Below are 25,932 nucleotides of genomic sequence, written 5' to 3' on the forward strand. Positions count from 1 at the left end.
TGGCGCGGGGAGATACTCTGCAGGCCTTCAAGAGGGCTGTGATACTCAGATACCCAGAGGCACACCCTTAGACTCATCTTCTCCCTTGGCTCCCATCCTGGGATCACCAGGAGCCTTTACAGCCACACTGGTGGATAGAGATGGGGAAGGATGGAGAGGCAGGGACTGGAAGAGTATGTTCACAGAATACAAAAGGAAGCAGTAGTGAAGGGCGGGGCTTGGGTAGAGAGTACAATATAAAGGCTGAGAAGAGCAGGCTAAGCCAGCCATCTAAGCTCATTAATACAGTTCACAAGGCCCTCCAACACTGGTCCCTGTCTTCTTTCCACCCTAATAACCAACAATCACTCTTCTGTGGAAGAATGACAACAGCTGCTTTTTACTCAGCTTACAATCCAAGCAGTCCTACCAGTGGTGTTCCTTGGTACATCATCATTGTGCTTTGCTGCACAAAAGTACCCTGTAAGTGCATCTTCTCTATGCCATACAGAATAATAGAACATGGTCTTCAGGTGAGATTCAGTAAAATTAACACCTCTGCTGCTTCGTCAAGGGCACTCTTAGGTAAAAGTGGCTGTTCTGTAGGTGGCAGTGAGGAACAGCATGGGCGGGAACACAGCTCCTGTGACTGCCTTAACCTCCTACTGTCTCTGCACAACAACAAATAATACTCGACAAATAATACCACTACTCTGAAACCTTTTGGTCTTGCAGATCCCCTGGAAGTGTTTCTGTGTGGCACACTTGTGAACCTCTGTGCTGGGCAAGGAGGAGAGAGCCAGGAGCCCTGTGGCCTTCGAGCCAGCTGTGATATGTGGTGCAAACAGCAGCCACTCAGAGACAGGACTAGACAGGCTGCTGCAGCAGGCCAGAGAGAAGTGAGGAAGGCTTACACCAGAGGCAAGGGTAGCAGGGACAGGAAGGGCATGCTATAGAACGAGGGAGGAAACCACAGAGGCCGAAACTGTCCTGACAAACAACTGGAGACAGAGGAGGAGGTCACAGTTTATGGCCACACTTGAAAGGGGGTTCTTGTCTAACACTGGGCCAGCCACAGAGTGAGACCTCAATGTAGGTGTATAAAGATATGCTTTTCAGCCAAAGGCAGTCGTACAAACAGCAGTGCCAACAGAGAACGTGGGCGGGAGCTCAGGAGGTGGGAAGCAGGGGAAGACAGCAGTGCCAGCAGGAGGCTTCAGGTGACAACAGGTGACACCCAACAGCTGGTATTGTGTCACAGGTCAGGCTAAAACAACCTCACTCAACCCTCGTGAGTCCCAAATCAGTCACTGAGGCTTGACTGATAACCTGCCTGGCATGATGAGACCTCCAGCTAGAGCAAAAGACAGAACATGCCACACCTCAGTGTATAAGCCATGTCTGGGATATAAACAGACATTTCCTTGGGAAGAGCAACACTCAATGGACACAAGAATTTCACCTTGGACAGTTCCATCTTGTTTCATCTTGTTACAGTGTGGCAGCTTTATTTTATATTTTACTTACTGTTATATTTTCCTTCTGTCCCTCTGCCATTTTGTTCCAGAAGACATGCCATCCTGTTTATTAAGTAACCATCACAAGAAGTTACTGGGACCTGAGAAGGCTAAGCCATCTCAGGTCAACTGCTTAGATGACCTTGAACTTACGCCTTTCTCTGGAAATATAGGAAACGTTCAACTCAAAGTAATGTAAAGAAGTAAGTGGGGGCTGGTAAGATGGCTCCGCAGATAAAGGAGCCTGTCTCCGAGCCTGATGACTTGAGTCTGACCCCTGGAACCCACTCAGCAGAAGCAGAGAACTAACATGTGAAAGTTGTCCTGTGACCGCCACATACAACACGGCACTCCTATCCCCAATGAACACAAAATAAATAAAGATGAGGCTTTAAAGAAAAGGGAGGGGTGAACGGTACATCCAATCTTACCCACAAGGTTCTTCAACTCAGCTGATGAACTTGAAGTCTCAAAAGAATCCCAAGATTGGTGTCTTCCAGCCACAGGGAGTTATCCACTGGCCTCTGTCTAGTCAGTGTCCTTCAGTCTGCCACCTGCTTCTGCTTCATCTCCTCCAGCATGGAAATCTTCAAGAAGCAGAAGGAGAGCGAGTGTGAAACTGCTGGCTTCTCCAAGAGGACCAGAGGAGAGGCGGATCAACCCAGGTGTCCCAGCTCTGCGAGTGACACTTGGAAGCAGGTGTACACACAGGAGTCACAGATGCCCCAGGCTTTAAAAGCTGACCAGGGGCATCTGAAAATCCTGATGCTAAGCACTAGAAGATTTATTAAGGGTCTGAATAAAAAAAATTTTCAGATTTGCTCCCACTCTGTATTCTAGGCAGTAGAAGATGTATCTTGTCATGAAGACAGAGATGGAGCCTTCTCTTGGCTCTGAGAGTCTCACACAGAGGTTTCAAGCTGACGCTTCCCAGCTGCTTGCTTGGGAGAAGTGCTTAAGATCTTGCTCCTGGTGGCTAGGCCCAAGTCTCACAGGCAAGGGTACCGGTGCCAGCAAGATAGAGCAGACCCTGAGAGTAGCAGGTGGTAAGAATGGAGTCAGTTTTGTGCCAAAAACAATCACTGCTGATTCCCAATGTGATGGCTTCATTTTCTGTAGGCACGATGCTGTTTTTAACCCTCTGGCTTTAGTCCTCATGTGTCAAAGTTGCTCAACTTTTGCTCTGTGAAACACACTTGTACTTCCTCTTTTCTCTAGGGAAAAGCACTGAAAATGTGCTTAAGTGTAAATTCTGAGCTTCTGTGCCAAAGTCTCTGAGTTTCTAACCGGAAACTGGATGCATTTCAACATTACCTCAAATCACATTTGCCGAGCTGGACTTGTCCCCAGCCCCTCCCGTGGCTTCCTTCCTCCTGATTTCTCTTCTTCTCTATCCGATTACATCATCCTGCCAGCCACCTAGTCAGAACCATTAAGTCACTTCTCCCTGCTCTACGTGAGTTCCAAATGCTCGTGTGGCCAGGCCTTTCCCTCAGCCTTGTCTATAGCTCCTTACAGGGGAATCCTCAGACTGGAGAGATGGCTCAGCAGTTAAGAGCCTCTTGCTGAGGACATGAGTTCAAGTACCAGCACCCACATGATAGCTGACAACCATCTGTAACTCCAGTGCCAGAGAATTTGACAAAGGAATTCCCATTTATCTTTCAAGGCCAACAGCAACTTCCTGGGAGGACACAACCAGAGAGGACACCACCACAAGCGGTCTGGACTCCTCTTTCTCTACTGACTCCAGCATCTCACCTAGCTCCTCATTCCATGACGACACAAAATCCACACTGCGAGTTTCCCACCAGCCTGTAAACTCCTTAGAGGCAGGATGGAGAGATTTTCATTTAGACATTTTAACATTTAATGCAGCATCTGGCACAAAAGGGCTCCAGTGAATCTGAATGAATGGACCACTTCATTCACAAAGTATCCTGTTCACTGCCCGTTAGAGACTTCAGCACATTGGACAGCCCTATTGTGTTTTTATTCCCAAAGCACTCTCTCCCGGCTCAGCGAAACTATTTCTAGAGCCCAAGGAAGTTTGGCTGGCTTGTTTTCCTGTTCCCTCTACTGCCCTTCCAGGGTCAGCCTTGAACATCTGTGAACTTTAACTTGCTGCCTTTAGTGTTACTAGAGGCTGGCAATTATTTTTCTGTAAAGGGCCAGATAGTTAATACTTAATACTTGGTGTGCCGCATGGTCATTGCTTCACCTGCTCCGTGTTTAGGGACGAGTGCAGCCACATATTGTATGTAAATGATGATGACACATGTCAACCACACCGTAATCACAGACACTGCAGTTGGAATTTCACATACTTTTTGTGTCTCATGAAACGTTCATCTCCTTTTGGTTCTCCATCTCCAAACACTTAAAACTGCAAGGAAGCACTCTTAGCTTTCGGTACCTACAAAAACAGCTGGCAAACCATAATCTGCCAACAAGTCATCTACTGTGAATAAAACCAAAAGCAAGATTCAGAATTCCATTATACACTCTGTATTCCCAGCCATTTGGAGCCACTCTAGAGCTGAGGAAGTCGAAAGCGTATGGGCTTTCAAACACTAGCTTCTAGGTTGGGGCCCTGGCATCCTCTGGCAGCACGGGGACCACTCCTTAACCCCCCTTTACTCACATAATCTACAAAACAGGGACAATAACATACGCTGTGAGATACTAGACTGTATATGTCAAACTGTGACACCAACGCCCAGAATTTAAGAGGCATTCTATAACTCCCATTATTATACCTTGTGAGACAGCCTCCCCATGTCAATCATAGCTCTGGAAAGCAACCTCAACAGACATTCTGGAAAGTACAGCAAGAGAGAACATGGTGTCCTCAAAGGACAAAGGCAGAGAGGGGCTTGGCTGTTTTAGTTACATACACAGGAGTTTAGGAGTCCACTTAGCCTGACTGTTCTGTTACCACTCCTAATTTCTTTGGGCCACATTACCAAGAACTTTGAGACTCACAGAACACAGAGGGCCATCACTTTGACTTTCAAGATAGAGAACATTTAGGGGACACAGAAAAGGCTAAGGTTTATGGCATTTCCAGCCTTGATCCCAAAAGCCAGACCTGAGCCTGTAATGTCTTTGCTAGATGTCTAAAAGGTGCCACTGCCTCTGCTGGGGTGACTCATGCTTTCCTTCAGTGCCCAGATCCGCCTTCCTAAAGTACGTTTACTCTCTCTTCCAGGAGTCTTACCTGTAGTCCAGCCAAAGGGGCCAAAGGCTACATCTACCCAAGTGCCCTAAATAATTCCAATAACTCACCCAGATTACCTGTGATGCTTCATCACAATCTCCCCTTAGGCTGAGCCAGGATAGCGTGGACTAACCTGGGTCAGCGCTGGCTCCCTCCACCTAGCACAGAGCTATCGCTTAATGAGTCAGTAGACTTCTGAAGCATTCTTCCCTTAAACTTTTTTAGCTGGACACTGATTAGCAGACTGAGCAGAGTCTGGGTCACCGCCAGGAAGAGGGAAAACCTCAGAGAGAGAAAAGCAGCATAACCAATGGGATCCGAGCAATGGAAAATAGGTTTTGGGGATGAGGTGAAAGCAGCCAAGCGGTGTAGCCTGGAGAAGCGAGGATGAGGCCTAACTGGATTCTGGCTTTAAAAGTACAGAAAAGGTTCTCATGAAAAAATCTTGATCTCATCCCCCCTTTATAATCAAAGGGAACTTTTCCATATTCATGGATGACAGAACAATAAGAACTCGCTTAAGTTAAGGCTGGGGGGTGGGGGGCTGCGCTTAAGCTGGGAGGAGCTAAATTAGACACCACTTTCCAAAGACACCATACTGTTGCTCTTTTTGGCAAGTGAACTGGAGAGGCCTTGCTTGCAACTCTTTCTGAAGGCTGTGGGAAAGGAAATGAACACCTGCTCCGGTCCTGGTTACTGTGGAGACAGGTGTGTGAAACCCGAGTCAGGTGAGATTTTCTAACAAGCCATCGGTGATTTGATGGACTGTTTCCCACCGAGTACATTTGTGGTGTCATGCTTTAGAATCCTATGATGGAATCACTGAGCATTTCTAAGCTTCTTGATGGGACAATGAAAAGAGAGAGCAGCAATGTCAGAGGAAGACAGTGGAAAGAACGGCCGTGTGTGTGTGTGTGTGTGTGTGTGTAATATGTACATATTATAAACATATGTATATATTATATATAAGTATATATGTATATATTATACATAATATGTATGTGTACACACACACACACACACACACACACACACACTCACACACACACCACTTCCCATGAAATCAGTACCAAACAGGCTATTATGCAATTATTAATATTGCTACTGAGACAGCTTTTGTTCACTAAGCATCTGCTGCCTGCTGGCCACTGAACTGCTTAATGTCATTTTAGTCCTCAGAGCAGCCCTATGAACTAGGGAATATCTGTACCCCATTTTCCAGATGAAGAAACCTGAAATAGGCAAAGTTAAATAACTTGTCCAAGTCACACAGCTAGCCAGTGACAGGGCCAGCACTCAAACCCAGACAGTTCAACTTAAAGTCTGTACACTACCTATTGCTTCCCCATGGGGGGAGAGTCTGGAGTTTAAACCCTTCTTTCTGAATCCAGGTTCATCCTCTCTGCTTTATCTTTAGGCAGGGAGAGCAAAGCAACACATGGCACTGACAAGACAGAAGAGCTCTCAAGTGAGCCCAAACCTGGGAAAGCAGGCGGAGAAACACAATGGGAGATGAGAAATGCCTGGACTGAAGGCCAGACTCCTGGCTCCAGCTCTGCCCATCAGATTCTTGTTGAATCTGATGGTGAATCTGATGGTGAAAAAATAATGAACCATTACAATGCTGTCAATTGTATCACAGAACCTGTACCTGAAATCCAAGGGTGCCCACAGCCTCTGTAGGAGTGGAGGACAGAGATGTGCTGACTGACAGCATAGTGACAGCAGCCATAGGCTCACATAACCTGCACAAGCAGACTTAGACTGGGCATCTCCAGTGCTTCACAGTTGAGGCCTCCTCATTCATGTCTCTACTCTGGAAGCTTTGTTCCAGTCGGTCTCTGACCATAGCCACGATCAACAGAAGCCTTATCATGGCATTCAGAGCCTTGCAGCATAATGGAAAGAATATGACCTCTGAACTCAACTCTCCTGTGTAAACCATGCGGTCACTTACTAGCTACTCAGCCTTAGCAGAGCTACTGTAATCTTTCCGAGGTCTGGTTTTCTAGTCTTTAAATTGGGGATAAATACGCCTCTATTACAGAGGTTGTGAGGATTAAGTAAATTATAGTGGGTAAACTGTGTGGCTCACTGCAGGCCACAAGGCAGACACGTGCTGAATGTTAGCGCTCTTCCCCACTGTGCCTGTGCTCACATACTTGTGGGTTCCCTCCCATGCATTTCTGCCTCCAGACGTGGCTCCAGCTGCCCCTTCTCCCAAGAATGAACTCCCTCCATATTCCGGCCTAATGTCTCCACCTTCAGGAATCTGATCATGCAGGGATTGATTTTTCCTCCTCCCTAACTCCCACTTGGTTTCATTTACCCAAGTCAATCTGACTTCAGTTATTTATGTACTGATCCATCTTCCTAACTATACACGAGGGAGAAGGCTTCCAGGAGACAATTACTTATAGGAGAGCAAAAAACATGTTGTTACCATTGGTGCATATTTCTCAACACTAGAGGCTCTCTGACAGCAAGAGCTTCGTTTGTTGCTGAATGGAATCTTTCCCTCTTACAGTGGGAATCTTTACTGAAAGATCTAGGACTGAGTTTTTTCTTAAAGCTGTGCATTTTACTGGATGACAATAAGCAGACAGATTTGTATTCCTGGGATCATAGTTAGAGCCTTGTAAGCATTAGGCCAGGGGTCTACCACTGAGCTGTAGCACCAGCCCAACAACTCTGTAGGTATATTCACATTCCCAAGCTAAGATCTGCTAGTGTCATGTGGACTTGTGTCATTCCTTTGTCCATCCATCTGGCACATCTTGGGATACTCTTGGGATATCTCTTCAGAATGAGGATGGCTTTCACTCACAGAAGAGGAGGGATCCTGGAACAAGCTCTCCAGAGAATTGTTCTACCCCGTTGGGTAGGTGACTGCCATGACAACTGTACTAAAAGTCCAGAACTATAAGACCTGAAAACAGTGGAAATTGTTTCTATCTGCCTTGGTTTCCAAGTCCATAACAGTTTAGAGTACTTAAAACTATAGTCCAGTCCATAGTAAGTGCTTGGTAAATGTTAGCTTTACCAACCATGCAGAGCTACTTGGGAGCTCATAGGCAGGGTGCTCCCTCACTCATGCTTAGCAACTGACACCAGCCTGGGTATCACAGAGAGAGTCCATCTCAGAGAATTAAAATCAAGTCGTTTAAGTTTTTTATTTTTTAATTTTGCAGAGAAAGATAGCTCAGTAGTTAAAGGCACATGCTATTCTTACAAAGGGCCTGAGTTTAGTTCCCCACACTCACCTTCAATGACTCACAATAACCTGAAATTCCAGCTTCAGGGAATCCAGCGCCCTCTTATGATCTTCCTGTGGACCTATACTCATGGGTACACATGCACAATTAAAAAATACAAATAAGGTCAGATGTAGTGGCGGCACACAGCCTCAGTCCCAGCATATGGGAGGCAGAGGCAGGTGGATCTGAGTATAAGGCCAGCTTGTGCACATACTGAATTTCAGACCAGTCAGAGGGACATGGTTAAATGCTGTCTCAAATTAATTCACTAGACTAGAGTTGGAAAAAACAAGTGCCTGGACATGTCACTTCCAGAACTTTCTATCCTTGACTGAGTCCTTGTATAATCTTGCTTAAGTCTTTCCCAATCCATAAGTTAACGGTAGTGTAACTAGATGGTTCCTATGCTCTTTCTGTCTTCGTGTGTGTGTGTGTGTGTGTGTGTGTGTGTGTGTGTGTATATATATATATATATATATATATATATATATATATACATATATGTGGTATATATCAACTAAGAACTTTCTATTCCATATGCTGGGGCTGTTGGCAAGAAAAAATGTGAATTTGTAGCTGCTGGTCCCACATGGAAGGGACTACTGTTTACCAAGGCCAAGGGCAGAACAATTGATTAGTCAGCCACCTGTGAGCTTTTCCGTACCTGAATTATATCACAGACTATACAGGTCCCTGAACACCGTACAACTTCTCTCATAACTAAACTCAACAATAGCAAGGCCAGGGCCTGAAATCAATAACAACAATGAAGAATCTTGGTTCATGAAGAATTTCTGCACCTTTGTGCCTCTGATGCCTGTAAGTAGGGCAAGATCTAAACCAGGGCCCTCCTTAGCCATGAAGGAAAACATGAGGTCTCCTTCTAATCTTGACAGCTTGTAAAACAAACACCAAAGCTGAGTAAAAAAAAAAAAGTCACTGACTCATTTGACCACAAGCATTACAGAGACCTACTATGTGCCAGTCTTGTACCATGAAGAGGAGATATGACATAAACCTGGCTCCTCACCACCAACTGTAGACCGGGTATATATGAGTGATGTACTCCAAGACAGACTTTGCTAAGAAGACTACAGGAAGTTCAGTCTCTGCTACAGGTGACTGGAATGGGAGCATCCAATCAGCAGGAGGATGAGAAGCTTCACCAAGGAGGTCATAAGATGTGGTGTGAGCACCTATAAAGAGGCTGCAGAAGGTACCATATTATTGAATTTCTACAGACCACACAACAGGAGACAATGCTCTTCCTAGCTAACTAAGCACGTACTGCAATTTGCCAGCTTGTTCTCAGAACTTCTCTCTCCATGGCTGGGCTGGCTGGTGCCAGGTGCTCTGACGGCCAAATCTGCACAACAACGACACTCCTCCAAAGCCAAAGACCCTCTGCGATAAAAAGAGGAACATTGAGGAGGGAACAGATGCTTGGAAGGGGCTCCAAACTTCCTGGCCAGTTCACTTCTATACACAATCCTGACCCTGTGTCTATTCTTCACAGCACTCCCAGTCCAGGCCCCTTTAGAAGGCTTGAAGCTAAGGACAGTGGGCTGAAGCTGTCTGGTGGCTGGGGAGCCAGGGAAACACTATACATAAACTACTCAGCTGGTTCTTGGCACAAGGCCTGTGATCAACAAGTTTTAGCTCTCTCCTCATACTGCAAGGTCAATTCCACGTGTAAAACCCAGAGGCTCCAAGGCTCAGGTTACATCAGCTTTTCCCCCAGGGCCTCCCTGAAATATGCCAGACTAAAATACTCTTTCCTGGAAATCACAACAGTATGTATCAGTACCACTGCATGTGGGCAATGTACATATAATCATACTTCACCCTCACAGTGACATTATTATATCCATTTTTAAAAGCTCTAAGAGAGAAACATGAGTTGTTCAAGGATTCGTCTTAGACGAGGGGAAAGCATGGCTAACCCCCAAAGTCAAGCACTCCCATGCTCTTTCCTAGCCTCTGATGGTCCACAGCTATAGGAAAGAGGTGGCATCCTACCGACCCACACTCCTACCTCTCTGCTGTAAAAATGTGGCAGGAGCATTTGTACACTGTATTGCAAAATAAATGGAAACAGTCAATTTAACACAACGAAGTACGCATATTTTATAATGTGCTCATGCCAGTGGACTCTCTGAGCCTCGAGCCCCGACAGTCTTGAGCGTATCCTTGTTTGGTCTGAGGCTCAAACTCCATATAGGCTGAGCTCCGACAGTCGGCATCTACCAGGTCCCGACCTGTCACACCCCAAGCCGGTCCATAGGCACAAGCTGAAAGCCCGAAATAGGATTTTATAGGCGGCAGTCTGGGCAGGGAAGCAGCTCTGAGGACAGTTCTAAAAGGATGTCCCCTTCGGCTGCTCCTCAGCAGAAGAATTGAGTGAGTCGTGACCTCGAGCTGCTCGGAAGGCCCTGACTGCCCCTCCCGGGCGACTGCACCACCGTACTCCAGACCCCGGCCCCGTTACCCCGCCGAGGGGACTCCTTGCTGGCTCACTTTTACCTTAGTTGACCACCGCTGGAACGGCCGCGCGCACCCCCACCTGCAGGTCTCAGTCGAGAACGCGGAAGAGGCGGAGCTAAGATCAGGGGGCGGCCCGGGCAGAAGGGGGTGTGAGGGGGAGGAGTCACGCCTGCGCCCCGAGGGCCACACGTGGCGAGAGGCAAGGCAAATACACTGCGCAGGCGTGGCGTGTCGGATCATCTTCTGATTGTTGCCGGTCTCTTTTCCTAGCAGAAAGTGGAAGACACTGCAGGTGCAAATAGTTACTTCTGCGAGCCAGAGCAGAGCTTTTTATAAACCCGAGGGCAACTCTGTTAAGTAAAGTTTATTTTTGAGACAAGGCCTTGCTGTATACACCGGACTGACCTCCTGAGTTAGTCTTCGGACTTCTCTGATTACAGACGCACACCACCGGGCATGACTATAAAATTTCTATATATAAAGGTCTGTGTATACAGAAGTTCATGGGGGTTTGAATAAAACATTACTTCCGGAAATCAAACTTTTTTTATTGCTTTTTTTTTTTTTTCTAAACAATCTCACTATGTAGCCCTGGCTGGCCTGGAGCTCACTATGTAGACCTGGCTGGCCTCAAACTTAAAGATATCTGTCTCTGCCTCCCGCGAGTGCTAGTATTAAGGGCATGTGCCACTACACCAGCTAAAACAAATGTTCTTAGAGATCTATTTCCTCCTTCTCTCCTTCCTTCTCTCCCCCCTCCTCCTCCTCCTCCTCCTCCTCCTCCTCCTCCTCCTCCTCCTCCTCCTCCTCCTCCTCCTCCTCCTCCTCCTTCTCTCTCTCTCTCTCTCTCTCTCTCTCTCTCTCTCTCTCTCTCTCTCTCTCTCTCTCTCTCTCTCTCTGTGTGTGTACATACTAATTAGAGTAATACATCAACCAGCCTCCCTGCCTCACTTCCACAGGCTGCAGGTGCCTGAGACAGGAAGACAGGGTGCTTGGCTTCAGTTCAGGTTCTGACGCAGTTTTCCTTTGTGTGGTGAAGTAAACTTTCCTATCCCATTCAGTCCCATTCAGTATTGTTGTTAGGGTCGGTGAGTAAGGGGCTTAAAGAGCACCTCGGTTTCCCATCACTCATCTTGAGAACATTGATTCCCTCTTCTGGCCTGTGTGTTCAACTATATGAGGGAAGGAAGTGGAAGTATTCAAGACTTTGCTAGATTTCCAATCTAGATGAATACTGGAAAGGGGCGTCTTTTCCTTAGCTTTTGTATTTAGTTCCTTTCCGAATCAAGTCCTCTTCAAAGGCTGGATATTGCAATCTCTTTCAACTTATAACCTTCCAGGACCACCAAACTTCATTTTTTCACAGGCCTTTCTAGCCTATTCCCCAACTCTCAATTAGCTAATCAGTCTGGAGTCACTCAGGCATATATTGGGATCCAGATTCTCAAAGTTACTACTCCCTCCCCATGGCAACCATGATGGTTAATTAACATTGGATAAAGGCTCTGGGGTGCTCCCAGGAAGGAGGACAAACCATGTAGAACTCAGACCTTCCTCTGGCCTGTTCCACCACATTCCATAGTTCCATACTGTGGCAGCAGTGGCCACAGCAAAAGCCTCAGGTCATCCAGCATCATTACTCAGTGTGGGATGTTCTGCCCCAGGGTGGAGAGGATAGCTTATTCCCTGTTCCCTGTCCTCTAAATTGATGCAGATCCTGAGCCAACAAGACAGCAAAGCTCTGGCTTTCCAGGTAAGCTGCTTTTGTTAGGTTTTGCCTATTTGGGTGAGATTTTTCATTACTGAGGTCAAAGCTCTCCCTTTGTCCTCTAAGCATCCTTCTCTGCCTCTCAAAGCAAGAGAGTGTGTGTCTGTCTGTGCATATGTCCTTCCTAACATGTTTCCAGACATCTCAAATTTGAGCTAAATCTAACTCTTACTTCCACAATGTACATGGACTTTCTAACAGCTGGACTGCCCAGTGACTGAACAGATAATGATTTGCAATAGGTTTGACAACACCACTCTTTTAGCACACTGGACACTGGGCATTAGAAGGAGCAGCAAAATGCAGAACCTTCCAGATTCTAGAGCAGATACTGGGGGCTGGGAGGAAAGCCAGACAGCTGGCTAAAGACTTGATTATGTCAAGCTCTTGCAGCTGCACTGGAGACACAGCACATATTAGCTGAGTTATGGTGTCCATTTAGAGGTCAGACCCTCACTCCCACTTCTATTTTAAAACGATATTTATGCAAAGTGTGGAGGTGCACACCTTTAATCACAGCACTCAGGAGACAGAGAAAGGTGGATCCCTGTGAGTTTGAGGCCAACCTAGTCTACAGGGTGAGTTCCAGGTTAGCCAGCACTACATAACAAGACCCTGTCTTGAAAAAAAAAATATTACTACTGTGTATGTGATGTGTGTGAGTGGTACCCATGCCAGAGTGGTGTCTCTCCTTTTGCTTTTACATGGGTCTTGTGACTTGAACTTAGGTCATCAAGCTCACATCTTCGAAAAGCAAGAGCCTTTATCCACTGAGCCATCTTGGTAGCCTACCACTTCTGACCATAAAATAGATAAAGTGGTTTATAGAGGGAAGGCCAGAAGCTCAGGCCTCTGCTTCCCAGGTAGAGTCCTTCCCGGCTCTTCTGAAGGTATAAGAGGACCTTTGTTGAATCTTCAGAACTGAGCTGCTTTTAACTCCTGTCTGAGTGGTTGTGGTTTGGGGGCAGTGAGTTCTAGCTGTCTACTGGGGAATATGCTCTGGATTGAAACCTGCCCCACCTCCCCTACTTTGAGTTCTGAGAGGGGCTTCTTGTTCTGTGATTGGGGTTATGGCTGTATTTCCTACTGCACTTTCAGCCACTGGTTCCTACAATCTACCCTGATACAAACCAGGATTGCCAGTGTCAAAACAAGGAAAGAGTTCCCACCTCCAAATGAGTGAGTACCTTAAAGGCAAGGCCCTGCACTGCCCCCCCCCCCCCATGCCCCCCTCAAGACTTCTAACTTAGCTTACTCTACAATTCAGAGCCCTGGGAGTTATGACTGACTAGTGAGTCATGACTGTGCCCATATGGTCCAGGAGCTTAGGACAGAATGTCTTAATTCCACTCTCGTGGTCTCTCCTACGATCTGCCAAGACCCATGTGGCGCCCAGAACACATCTTCCCACCAGTGGTTACTTTCATTTGTATCTTTTATTTTACCAAAAAATAATAAAATCCTTCCTCTTTCATAAAAATAGATTTCCCTCCCCCCAACCCCCGTGGTCCCTTTTCACAGCCTAGAATTCAGAATATATTCTGTAGCCCACCGTGAGGGAATCTCCCACTGTCCTCAGTTCTGAGCCACTGCCAAAGCTGCAGACCAGCGTGTTTCCCTTGGGGACTTTTCTGGGCCCAGCAGAGACATTCCAGGTCCTGCTGCCCCAGAGAGCCCCAGCTGTTTTTCTGGAAGGCAGGCAGTTCCTCAGTCATAAGAAGGGGCCTGGTTTTGGAGGCTTGACTCAGCAGCCATCTCTAGTCAACCCAGGGTGTGGTAGGGTTTTCTGGCGTCAGGCTAGAAATCCTTACTCAAAGCAGAAACAGTTGTGTCCTGGAGAGTGTCTGACAACCTCTATTTGCACACGAATCTCAGTGTCACAATCAGCAGGCCCCAGAGTAGAAGTCAAGAACCTTGGATTTTTAACTGGTTTCAGTTTCCTCCAATGCATATTGAGAGACAGAGACAATATTCTTATGTGACTTCTTGTTCTCATCCTGGCCTCTGAGGATAAAGGCTCTGGAAGGGCAGAAACCTATTTCCCTACCTGTGAGTCTGTGTACAGGGCTCAGCATGGAGGTACTGAGTAATGGCTACTGAACAAGCATCCTAGCCTCTCTGGATAGCTGTGCTTAGAAAGCCAAGAAGCCTTGACTGTATCAGGAGGTTGGTCTGAGGCAGGTGTTTTTAGGATGGGAATGTCTCCAACAGTTGTATGATCCTCATTGTCTTGAGATAGAAGAAAAGATTCTGGATTCTCCAATTCAAGTTCCAGTGGCTCCCTGGTCTAGAGGGCTATGTTGTGCTGGCCTTCAGTCATGTCAGTAGGTTCTAGGTTTGAGACTGAAGTATCCTGTGTCCAAGTTCAAGATCCAGGGGACCCTGAGGGATCCATCCCAACCTTCAAGAGGCTTACCATTTGTTTGCTCAGTTTTGTTTTGTTTTGTTTTGAGACAGGGTTTCTCTATGTAGCCCTGGAACTCACTCTGTAGATCAGGCTGGCCCCGAACTCAAAGATCCAATCTGCCTCTGTCTCCTAAGTGCTGGGATTAAAGGTGTGAGCTACCACTGCCTGGCTCAGAGGCTTAATGATTACAGGCTCTTCTGGAGGCAGAGATGAGTGAATTGACAATTCATAGATATCCTTGGCTGAGCAATTCAGCCCACATGGTGCTAAGTCAGAGGTTTAAGGAACTCAGGGCAAAGCTGTACTGTCTAACCTCCACTCAAATGCCAGGGACTCATGTTGATAGAAGATGGTAGTCTAGAAGATTCAGAGGTACAATTCCATCTACACACACATTTTGTATACTTGTACACATGGTCAGAGTTGGGTCACTAAGCTGTCATTACTATAATGGACTTACAGTCAACCTCTCCATCTAGCTACCCATCCATCCATCATCCATCCATTCAATCCATCCATCCATCCATCCATCCATCCATCCATCCATCTATCCATCCATCCATCTATCCATCCATCCATCCATCTATCCATTCATCCATCATGAGGGCCTACTATGTGTCTGGAAGGATGTGGATCTCTCAGATAAATCCCACAATCACATACACACACACACACACACACACACACACACACACACACACACACACACACCTGCTTACTCAGGTGCAGGCACTCACTCTGTATAATTTTCTTGCCATCACTTCAGCCACATTCATATTTCCCGATGGATTAGGGAACCATCTTGATAGGGTAAAAGGGTGAAGTTTCAGAGCAGAAACCTGGTAGCTTACCCTACTCTTGGACTTAATATAAGGGGATAAACTCCTTTTCTTCTATGGCCCACTTGAAGCCCTCCCTTCTCCATGCATTCTGGGACACGGATAGACTTCTGAGAAGTCCAGAGGTGTTGAGTCTTCAGTAGGCCTTCAGATTTCTCTACCAACAGGCTCCTAAGGGTCCCCTTTCCCAGCTACACTGTGTTCAGATGATCCATCTGGTAGGCAACAACATTCAGATCTGGACTCAGTGACAGATCCGTTCTGTCATCTCCCTCTGTAGAGACACAAAGTAAGGAAGGGTTAGTTTGATCTCAGCCTGCCGGGCAACTCCTAGCCAAATCATGGGGTTTATTGAGCCTGACTCCTCCCTCACCTCAGCTGCAAACCATGGCAGCAAATCTGGAGTTGTATGCCACTGACATCTCTATGAATTCTCGGTGAGAGCACAGAGGTTCCTACAGATCCTTTGGATCTGAACTTTCAAGAGAGAGCATTGGCAGTGAAGGGTGGTGGAGATATGGCCTTACCAGTGGCTCTAGTTCCCTCTGGTCCACCAGGCTGAACTCCTGGATGAAGTAGTAAAAGTGCTTATAGCAGGTGTTCACATGTGCCTCCGCCCCCATGCTGAGGATGCTGTCGAAATGGTGGATGTAGACATGAACAAAGACTCGGAAGAGTCGGGTCAGGATCTTGGTGCAGACCTGCTGGAAGTTCTTGGGGAAGGGAACTCCTGAGGATGGAGATGAGTAGAAGAGGAATCAAAATCCTAGCCACAAAACTCTGGCCCTCCCCACAGACAGACTTCACCCCTCCTCAGCACAGGACCCATAGAGAAAGGCAGAGGAAGAGTTTGGCTTTATCCTATACTTTTCTTTTTGAGTGGAAGGAAGTGCTGGGGACTGAACCCAGCAATCCATTCACACCACTAAGCTCCAACCCCAGTCTTCATTTTTCCCTTTTAATGAAGTCCAGACCTGAAAATGCCTTCTCCCTGCTATAACACAGATCATCTTCCACATTTCCCACTCCCTAAAGCAGGGCTTTGCAAGCTTGTCACTGGCCACTGCCTCAGACCACAATAAAAATTATGGTCTAAACTCTCCCCAGAAACCTGAGCACCCATACAGATATGCACATCACTTTCTCCTATACAGTCTAGTGGGGAGGTTGTCAGTATGTGGGCCAGATTTTAAAAACATGAGCCTTCGGGGTTTAAGTCTTAATATATTCCAGCATGGCATGGAGCAAAGCTTTTATGAGCCAATCCTGACTGCCCTCTCCAGCCACACACTCAATTCTGCTGCCTACTGTTCTCATAGCTGGCTCATGCCTCTCCTCGCCTCTGCTCCATCTGCTACCTCCTCATGCTAACATGCCTCAGATATCATTGATTCCTTCAGATATAACATAAAGAACTCCTCTGGGAGCCCAGCTATGAGCTGGGCCCTTTTTACCTCTGCCCTCTGCTCTCTGCAATTGTGCTGATGGCTCTGATAGTCCAGAGATGATAAAATGTGGGTAATGTATAAAGGTGACGCCACTCGCCTGAGGACCCATAGTTATTAATTAGTACAAACTGGAGGTAGAATTCAAACCCTCTTTGTGCAGCAGCACCTCTTAGAGATAAATGATACAGATCCTGCCTGGCCAGGAAAGGCCATTTAGAGGCATGGGAAAGGCAGTGTGTGTACAGGCCCCACATCCAGGGCAGAAATCCTGGTGGCTTACATCCTCATTTCTGCTCTGACAAAATCATCCAGTCATCTAGTTAAAAGTTTACCCAGGGCTCACAAACCCAGGGATGTAGGTTAGAGGAAATAAGAGCCAGGATCAGACTGAGGCCTGGTCCATACACCTCCACACACCTTCCTTTCCACAGTTCCCGAGGGCTTGTGCTCTGCCTCTCTGAGAACCCAGTTTAGTCCCCACACTCCTGTCTTACTTATCTGGACAATGGCATCTGGGCCCCACAACACTGAGTTCCAGTTCTGAAGCCTTTTCTATTCAGTGCGCTATCCCACTGTTGGCCTCAGTTTAAAATGAAGGTAACTGCTGCACACAACACTGCAGGAAACGGCAGCAACAGCTGGGGAGGGGCCGTGTGCCTGAACAGTGACTCAGTGCCCAGCTTTCCCCAGCATTCAGACTTCTTCCCTCGGGGCTTGACCATATGCCCCACCCACTTGAGTCTCTATAGCCCAGGCAGGTGAAGGGACCCAGTTTGCAGGTGGGGCTTCTGTGATGAACACAGCTCAGCTTCTGGGTGGGGACCCTGGGCCAGGATGACATTATTCATCTCCTATCCCCACCCTCACCTGCTCAGGCCCAGCTGGATCTGACTAAGGAGCACCAAGTCTGAGGGAAAGATATCTTTTGGGCCAATCCAGCTTCCAATCCTTCCGTTTCCTGGAGCCAGGATTCAGAGGGGACTCTGGAGGGGTGGGGGGTGGGGGGGTGGGGATAGCTGGAAGCAAGATCAGCCCAAGCACAACAATTTATCACTTGTTCTGGGATAGTCCATAGTGAGACACTCATGCTTTGAACATGAGGTGCCCCAAATGGGAGTCAGTTAGTCCTTGTTAAATGTTTGATTGTAACCAAGATCCTGCCTCAACCGGTTTCCTCTTCCACAATACAGGAAGGACCCTCCCTGGCTAGGCTAACTCTCCAGCCATCAGTGCTCACCAACACGTGTAGGAAAGACATCCTCATCGTTGATGAGACCCTCGATCCAGTCCATGAGCAATGCCATATAGCGGGGTGCTGAGAGCTTGGCAGGCCTTCGGTACTGACGCTCGTCCTGCCAGCGGTACTCATAGCGGGGCCCACCAGCCATGACTGGGCAGCTGGTTTCACTGCAGTGCTCAGCCATGGTGCCATAGATGAGGTTGATACGGTTGAAGAAGTCCACCACATGCACAGCAATCCAGTCATCGATGCTCTCGCCAGGCGGCAGCCTCACCACACTCCGAAGGTCCAGGCCGGACTTGAGTGAAGCTTGTGCTTTCTTATATAGCTCAAAGCGCTGTGTGCCAGGCTCGAAGCGCTTCCGGGGCCGGAACGTCTTGTCCTTAGCAAACACTTGCTTCAAACACAGTGCCATGGCCAGGCAGGTAAAGCTGGATGTCTAGGCACAGGGACCTGAAGATGCCCTGCCAGAGACAAGGGCAGGAGAAATAGGTGGTCAGGGCCTTATAAAGTGGGTTTTGACTTCCTAACACACCATTTTTCTCTTAGCTGTCGCCTGGGGACAGTTTCTTTACCTTCATGAAACCTTCATCTCCAGCAGTGTCTAATCCTTTGTGGTCTACTTTAGCCACACCCCCTACCCCTGAAGCCGCTCCACATGCCTTTCATTCTGTTTACTTTCCTCCCAGCTTTCTTTGAATCCTGCAGAGGGTGTGCCCTGGGCTCCAAACCAGTGCTTACAGGACATACTGTTGAGCTTTACAGAAGTGACAGAAGTTTCTGCAGGCCCACCAGGGGACAGGGACACCAGACAAGATGTTCTCTGGAAGCCCCGTAGGTCAGCTGTATAGTCAGAGAGCCCGGCTGCACTGTACTTGGGGGAGGGGGTGGGCCCTGGATTTTGATTTCCTCCGGGATATCCCGAAGTCCATCCGGCCACCGGGGATTCCCAGGGAGCAGAAGGGACTTTTCTACCAAAAATGTCTTTTCTTTTTTCTTTACCCTGAAAGAGGAAAGGGCCCTCATAAGGCCAGCTGGGTGGCCTTAAGTGTGGCTGCAGGCTCTGCAGGAAGGGGAGGGTGGCAGGCTGAGAAGAGTGCTACTTCCTCTGACAGACACACTAGAGTTCCTTTCCTCAAAGCTAACCCCCTTCAATTCCAGAATGTATGAGCTGCTGGCCCTCCCCCTGCACCTGACTCTCCATGGATTTTCAGCATACCTGCTATGCACCTGGCACTGGGGGCTGGGAAGTACAGCCAAACCCATCCTACTGGTCCTTCTGGAGGTTTGCTTTACCTCTTAGAACGGAAGGATCCCAGACTCAGAACAGACTTCAGGGTGTATCTATCAGAGCAACCCCCCTCCCCCAACACACACACACCAAAGTCCTAGGATCTTGTCCCTGCTTCGAAACTAGCTTGCTTACATCATGGATTTAGTCCATGATCCTTGCACACCCTACAGGTGTGTAAGTGTCTCAGGCACTTCATCTCCCGCACCAACATACATGGGCTATTGGAGAATGCAGATGCAGGCAACTGCCAAGACTGAAAGAGCCACAAACTGACCACAGACCCTGGCCACAGACTTAGAAACTGAGCTCAGACTCCATGCCAAACTCCGGTTTGCTCCCAGTCCTGGTTAGTCTGAGCCTTGAGCCTAGCTCCACACTGAATGAGGCTCGACGCAATGGCAGACAAAGCTTATCCTTCACCTCGGCGGACCTGACTTGGAGGCAGCTTCCTTTCTCATTGGTAACTGCTGTGGCAGGATTGGGGAAGAAAGGGAGTGAATAAGGTGACAGTGTGACCAAAGGGTGACAGTGTGAGCACAGAGGATGTCACTTCTGGCAACAAATCCAACTTACAGAAATGTTTGCAACAGGAGTCATCCTTTCTAATAACAGCAGGCAGACAGAATGGAACAACCAGGAAAGACATGAGCAGTTTGGAGGGTAGAGAGCTCTTGGAGGAGAGCTCTGACCTCTTGGAAGATGCGTGAAGACTTGGAAAGTCCTCCCATTTATTCTGCCCCTCCCCCCCAAAGAAATGCCAGGCTGGGACCTGAAAACTCTATACACTTCGGTTGCTGTCTTCCTTATAAGCTCTGTTTGGGGCAGGTCTTCCAAAATCAGTCACTGTAATCAGTGGGGTCCTCCACCTTCCTTTGGTCTTCCCATTACTGATTGTTACAGATTCTCTCACTCTGTTTTCCTATTCCACAGCCTGCCTTTCCTGACCCACCTGCCTCCAGGAGTCACCCTGGGATTCTCCTTGATCCCTAAACATGTCCTCACTCTCCTGCCCGTGTGTCTTTTGCTGGTCAATTTTTGTTTTTTTTCTTTCCATCTGACTGAATGCTTCCTTCTTCAGCAGCCTCCTCCAGATCTCAACCCTGTGGGTGAGCTTCTCTTTGGCTGTTTCTGTTCCTACCCCTCTCCACATTAAGTCAGGACTTAAGTTGGTGGCTAGGCTTTAGGAAAAGCTTAGACTTCAGAGTCGTAGAGTTGGCTGGGGAGATGGTTCAGTGGGTAAAGCACTTGCAATGCAAGCAAGACGACCAGTTTGGATCCCCACAACCTATGAAAAGCCTGACAAGGCATGGCAGCCTGCTGTAACCCTAGCACTCAGGAGGCAGAGGCTGGGAGTCCCTGGGGCAAGCTGCCTAGCTAGACTAGCCAGCCTTGGGAAGCCTCAGCTTCAGTAAGGCCTTGCCTTAGGTTGGTGAGATGTTACAGTCGGAAAACTTGTTTGCCTGAGTTTGAGTCCCAAAACCAACCTGGTGGAAGGAGAGCACTCCCACAAACTGTCTCTGACCTTCATATATATATGTGTGTATGCACACATAAAATGTAATTAAAATTTAAAAATAAATCTCACCTCTCAATAAATGAAGAGAGAAGGGGAAAGAACTGATGTCAGCTCTGGGCCTCCATCTCTGCCTGCCCACCTTCACATACCCACAATAACACACACACAGAGAGAGAGAGAGAGAGAGAGAGAGAGAGAGAGAGAGAGAGAGAGAGAGAGAGAGAGACAGAGAGACAGAGAGGAATAAAAATTTTTAAGTTGAAATGGCTCTGAGAAGTGGTGGATCCCACATGAACAGATGGAGAAACTGAGGCCTAGGAGGAGGATTTGAGGAGCCTGACTTTGCACAGCAAGTTATAAGAAGTAAGGGATTGGTATAAAAAGGGACTCTGCCTATGACAGGGTACAAAGTTCCCCTTTCCTGCTTTGTCTGGTCACTAGCCTGGTGATGATCGAGGAGGGAGGAAATAAAGAGGCCCCACCTCCCTGGTGTAGAACTTTAGGGCCCAGGCCTTTTCCTAGAAAGAGTAAGCTTGGAGGTGAGTAGGAAGGTAGCTAAGAGGGCATCCCCTCCTTTCACTGTCTGTTACTACTATCCTCTCCCAGCCTCACATCATCACTGAAATTGTTTCTCATGGAGCCTCTGTTCCCCATTCCCTGTGGACCCTCCACTTTAATCACTGGGTAGGTGGTCAGTGGTTTGCTCACTCTGTGACCAAGCATTTAATCCTCCCAGATGAAGAGCACAGGCTGACACTGCCTGTTTCTCTTACCTAGCCCCCTGCCAGGGACACACCTGCTCCTCTCAGCCTGGTTTAGAAACAGCCAGAAGACGGCCCCAGTTTGAACTCAGAATCTAGCCTAGCATGCCCTGCGGGACAAGATCTAAGTTTGAGATTCTCAGAGAAAAGCGGGAGTGAAAGCCTAGCGCTTGTCTAGCCAGACCCGCCCCCACCTCCCGCGAGCCCCTAAGAACCTCCCCTTATCTTCAGCTGTTAGGGCCAAACAGGTCCTAGGACCCAGAGGAGCCAGCCTGACATTTCCGCTCCTGAAGACACGCCCCCACTACCACCAGCCACCGCCACCCCCACCCTGGACTTCGGACGCGGTGAGCCTCGGACCCTGGGCTGAGGACTGTGGCCAGCCTGCTTTTGGGCTGGAGTCGCTTCCAGAAGGTGCCATGCGAGGACCAAGAAGAACTAAAAGTGGAAGCAAGACCGAGCCGCCGGGGGGCGCGGAGACGCGGCGGCGCTCACTCACCCGCTCCGCCTGAGTGGACAGCTCCAGGTCTCTGTCCCTGCGGCCACACCGCAGCGCGCCGGGTCGTCCTCCTGCCTGTGATCCCGCCGGGCCGGTCTCAGCGTCTATCCACACCAGTCTGCTCTGGGCCGCGGCCGCCGTCCCGCCGCCAGTGCTCGCGGAGACGCCAGCTCCGCCCCGGGCTCAGCCACGCCGCGGCCACGGGGCGGGGAGGGGCGGGGAAAGGGACTCCCCCCGTCCCAGGATACACACTCTTCTCTCCAGCCTTTCCGGGAAGTGGGAAGTCCGATCGGGCTCGCTGTCTCCCCGAGGGCAAAGGACTAACTGAGGAGCCGCCCCAAGGGACCGCCTGGATCTTCCCTAAGGAGATAGCCTCAGATTTATAGACTGTAGAGTGGGAACAAGTTCTGCTTCCTGCCTGAAGCAGAAAGAAAAACGCTATGGTTTGGTTTCCTAGCTGTCCTGCAGTTATCTGAGCTTCACTGGTCTCTGAACCCAATAAAAGTTACTAGCAGCCTATATGTTCAGCTTCAGCCCACTGCCACACACAGCAACTCAGAACCTGCTGGTGGTGGATGGCGCATGTCTTTAATTTCAGCACTAGGGAGGCAGAGGCAGGCAAATCTCTGTGAGTTCCAGGATAGCCAGGGCTAGGTGGTAAGACGCTCTCTCAAAACAAAACAACCCCCCCCCCCCAAAAAAAAAACCCACTTAAAGTGAATGAGTGAATGAATGGCTCGCGCGGATGGGAATCATGGACTGGGTCACTCCAGACAGGAAGGACTAACTCCTTACACACCTTCCCTGCATCTTGTTCTGGTTGTATAGACTCTCACACCATCCAAAGTTACTCTTTTTCCCATCTTCCTTTGTCTCTATTGTTCTTTAGAATGGCTTCTCGCCAAGTCTGTTCCATCTGGTTTCAAGCCTTGATCTGCATTACCCACTCTTCTACCTAGATTCCTCCCCTGGAAACAGGCTGGTATCCCACATCAGTGCTCAATGCATACCACGGCTTGGCCCATGACTCAGTCTGCAGGATCTGCCTGGGGTGAAGAAGTTGAAGACTTTGTAGACTAGGTGGGTGCTAAGGTTAGTTAACCTTCATTGTTAACTTCACTAGCTTCAGAACTGTCAAGGAGACACATCTCTGGGACTGTGTGTTTCCAAGGGGTTTAACTAAGGAGGATCGAGTCTCCTTGAATGTGTGTCCTACCATCCCCATGGGCTAGAGTCCTGGACTAAACTAAAAGAAAGGGGGCAGGGAGCTAATGGAGCACAGGTATTCATCCACCTCGATTTCTTGACCACTGCCCCAGGCTCCTGCTGTCCCCACTCAGAGCCGCTCTCTCGCCATACTTTCCCCACCACGATGGATTGCATTCTCAAACCGTGAGCCAAAACAAAACGCTTTTCCTGAGTATTTTGTCACACATGAAAAGTAAGTAACACAGAAGGTCAAGGCAGGCAGAAGACATCCTGGAGGATGTGAAGAGTGGGCAGGAGTGACTGTGGAGTCACTGGAGCCAGAGGTCTCACACCCTGACAAGACTGCCCCATTGGATTCCCTGGGTCTGGGTCTGGGCCTGGGCCTGCTTTCTCAATTACATGAGAACACACTTAAGAATTTTAGGTTAGAACTGAGGACTCGTTCTTTGACTAAGGGCTTCTTGTGTTCTTTTGTTCTTTTTTAATTTATCTACTTTATGTATGAGTGCTCTGTTGCATGTACTCCTGCATGCCAGAAGAGGGCACATCAGATCCCTTTATAGATGGTTGTGAGCCACCATGTGGGTACTGGGAATTGAACTCAGGACCTGTGGAAGAGCAGTCATTGCCCTTAATCACTGAGCCATCTCTCTAGCCTGAGACCTTATTTCTGTTCCCGCATAAAATTCTCCACTGTTTTGTGCCTGAGACTTAATTGGTCCCAAATTTCTTATAAACTGTTTTTTTTAACATATTGATGGAATTCACATTAAATATACTATCAATTTGATATAATAATCAGAGCATTTTTGTTGAGTGTGACAGTGCACTGAGATCAAGATGATGAATTAGTCACTGATTTCAGCTGCTGACAAGTCAGCAGCTGGGACACAACATATGCAGGTGACTGGGTCACAGCTTAGTCATTCAGAGATAGAAATGGGGTACATAATGCATGGGTGGTCCAACATAGGCGAGGGTGGGGATATCCACAGGAAACCCAGAGCACCCTGTTTTGAGGAGACTTTAACAGTGCCACTGCTTATAGGTATAGCTAGTGGTAGGGAAGCCATATAGAGGAGACTGTATCACCAATGAGATAGCAAGGGCTGCAGATAGCTGTCAGCAACCCTAAGCTGAGGTACACTGGGAATAGGAGATATGAGAAGGCTACAGCTAGCTCTGTGGCCTAAGGTAGAGACCATACCCAGATCATAGCAGTCAAGGGAAAAAAAAAACCATTGGCCAATAAGGTCCTCAGTTTCCTCTCATCTCTGGCCAAGTTCCCCATAGCCAAGTCCCATTAAAAGCCAAGGACAAGGGAACCTGTTGCCACAGCCCAGAGGTCAGCCCCCTGGATGCAGAGCTGGGAGGAGGATCTGGTAGAACAGTGTTGGGAAAAGGATGATGTCACCGAGGAAATGGCTTAGAAACTGCATGAGCTCTTCTTAGCATTCTGTTCTAAATATTTTACAAATGTCGGTTGTAATTTCTTCTCCCTAACTCTTGGATGATTTAGAAGTGGGGCTTTAGCTTCTCATCCTAGGAAGGGTTATGGGTTTTCTTGGTCACTGCTCCTTACATTGCCTTGTGGTCAGAGATCTTGGACTATGAGATTCTTTGGAATTTGATACGACTTCCTCTGTGGCTTTGTACATGGTCATTTTCTGTGCCTCTGAGCTAGGTTTTATAGGAAAGGCAGGAATTTAGTGAAGAATGAAAAGACTCTCACTGTGCGGGATATGTAGGCAATCATTCTGAAGGAATTTAGAAGTTCCAGGGTCACGTGCAGACTCTTGAATGTCTGTAGGGCAGCACAGAGAGATGGCGTGGATTTCTTCATGCCCACACCCCTTCCTGCTACTCTCAGTTGGGGCTGTATCCTTTCAGGAGGCCCTTCTGAGGCTGAGAGGATCCAGACCATGCAGACAAGTTCCTGCCTTATTGCATATCTATTGTGTGACCTTGGTTTAGTCTCACCCGCTCTGGTGGACTGTCACTGACCAGTACTCACCGTACATTTTATACTGTTAAGTCACTGTCCCCTCTTACTGTGTCCTCAATGGGCTCCAGCAGGGCCCATCTCTTTAGGTTAGTGGGTGCTGGAAGGGACCCAGGACAGTGTGTGTACCCTCTTCCATTGCACAGCCCAGGCACCTATCTCCATGACAGAAGCTCCAAGTGACCACACTGGTGTGTTCAGGAGACTTGGACACCTGCCCTTACTGCCCCTTTACACCCTCTGTTGTCCTGAAAAAGCCCTATCCCCTCTTTGGGACTCAGTTTCCTCATCTGTACCACCAAAGCATCCTGTAGCCGCACCAAGCGTTCTCCAAGTGCCTTATCAGAACTAGCTCTCAGCCACATCCTGCTAGGCCTGTACCCAGATAGAGTGGCCTCTTCCTGGGGACTCCCAGCCCCTCCCATGCCAGGAAAGGCCCCCATCTTCTTCCTGAAACGAGCTATCACACCCCTACTTCACTTTACCAAGCAT

The 25,932-nt window shown here is 48.2% G+C and overlaps 2 protein-coding genes across 11 annotated transcripts in view; both read right to left on the minus strand.

The window, feature by feature from the left end:
• The window catches only part of Mknk1 (MAPK interacting serine/threonine kinase 1), a 39,563-nt gene extending 28,948 nt beyond the window's left edge, over positions 1 to 10,615 (minus strand). For 4 of the 10 annotated variants that reach the window (XM_076934411.1, XM_076934410.1, XM_076934412.1 and 1 more), the window contains exons 1-2: positions 10,497 to 10,615; positions 1,928 to 2,083 (exon numbers count right to left, since the gene is read on the minus strand). The gene's annotated coding sequence lies outside the window, so the exon portion shown is untranslated. Of the gene's footprint in view, positions 1 to 1,927; positions 2,084 to 7,979; positions 8,053 to 9,003; positions 9,181 to 9,261; positions 9,378 to 10,496 lie in introns of all 10 variants that reach the window. The other 6 variants (XM_034502380.2, XM_076934405.1, XM_076934406.1 and 3 more) reach the window with 4 other exon arrangements.
• A 3,027-nt stretch (positions 10,616 to 13,642) lies between these two features.
• On the minus strand, positions 13,643 to 22,408 carry Mob3c (MOB kinase activator 3C). Its single transcript, XM_034501586.2, has 4 exons — positions 22,230 to 22,408; positions 18,157 to 18,623; positions 15,999 to 16,201; positions 13,643 to 15,745 (listed from the first exon to the last, which is right to left on the minus strand). The coding sequence occupies exons 2-4, from the start codon at positions 18,572 to 18,574 to the stop codon at positions 15,716 to 15,718; spliced, it is 651 nt and encodes a 216-aa protein (XP_034357477.1). The 5' UTR covers positions 18,575 to 18,623; positions 22,230 to 22,408; the 3' UTR covers positions 13,643 to 15,715.
• Between the last annotated feature and the right edge of the window lie 3,524 nt (positions 22,409 to 25,932).

This window comes from Arvicanthis niloticus, chromosome 5 (assembly GCF_011762505.2).
Source record: "Arvicanthis niloticus isolate mArvNil1 chromosome 5, mArvNil1.pat.X, whole genome shotgun sequence".
NCBI lineage: Eukaryota > Metazoa > Chordata > Mammalia > Rodentia > Muridae > Arvicanthis > Arvicanthis niloticus.

Bases quoted from the DNA above. Each gene is read 5' to 3' on its own strand.
- Mob3c (XM_034501586.2), bottom strand. From the start codon at position 18,574: ATGGCACTGTGTTTGAAGCAAGTGTTTGCTAAGGACAAGACGTTCCGG. The intron at 16,202-18,156 runs GTGAGCACTGAT...CTCCATCCTCAG, and splicing joins TGTCTTTCCTACACGTGTTG to GAGTTCCCTTCCCCAAGAAC. The intron at 15,746-15,998 runs GTAAGGCCATAT...GTGTCTCTACAG, and splicing joins AGAGGGAACTAGAGCCACTG to AGGGAGATGACAGAACGGAT.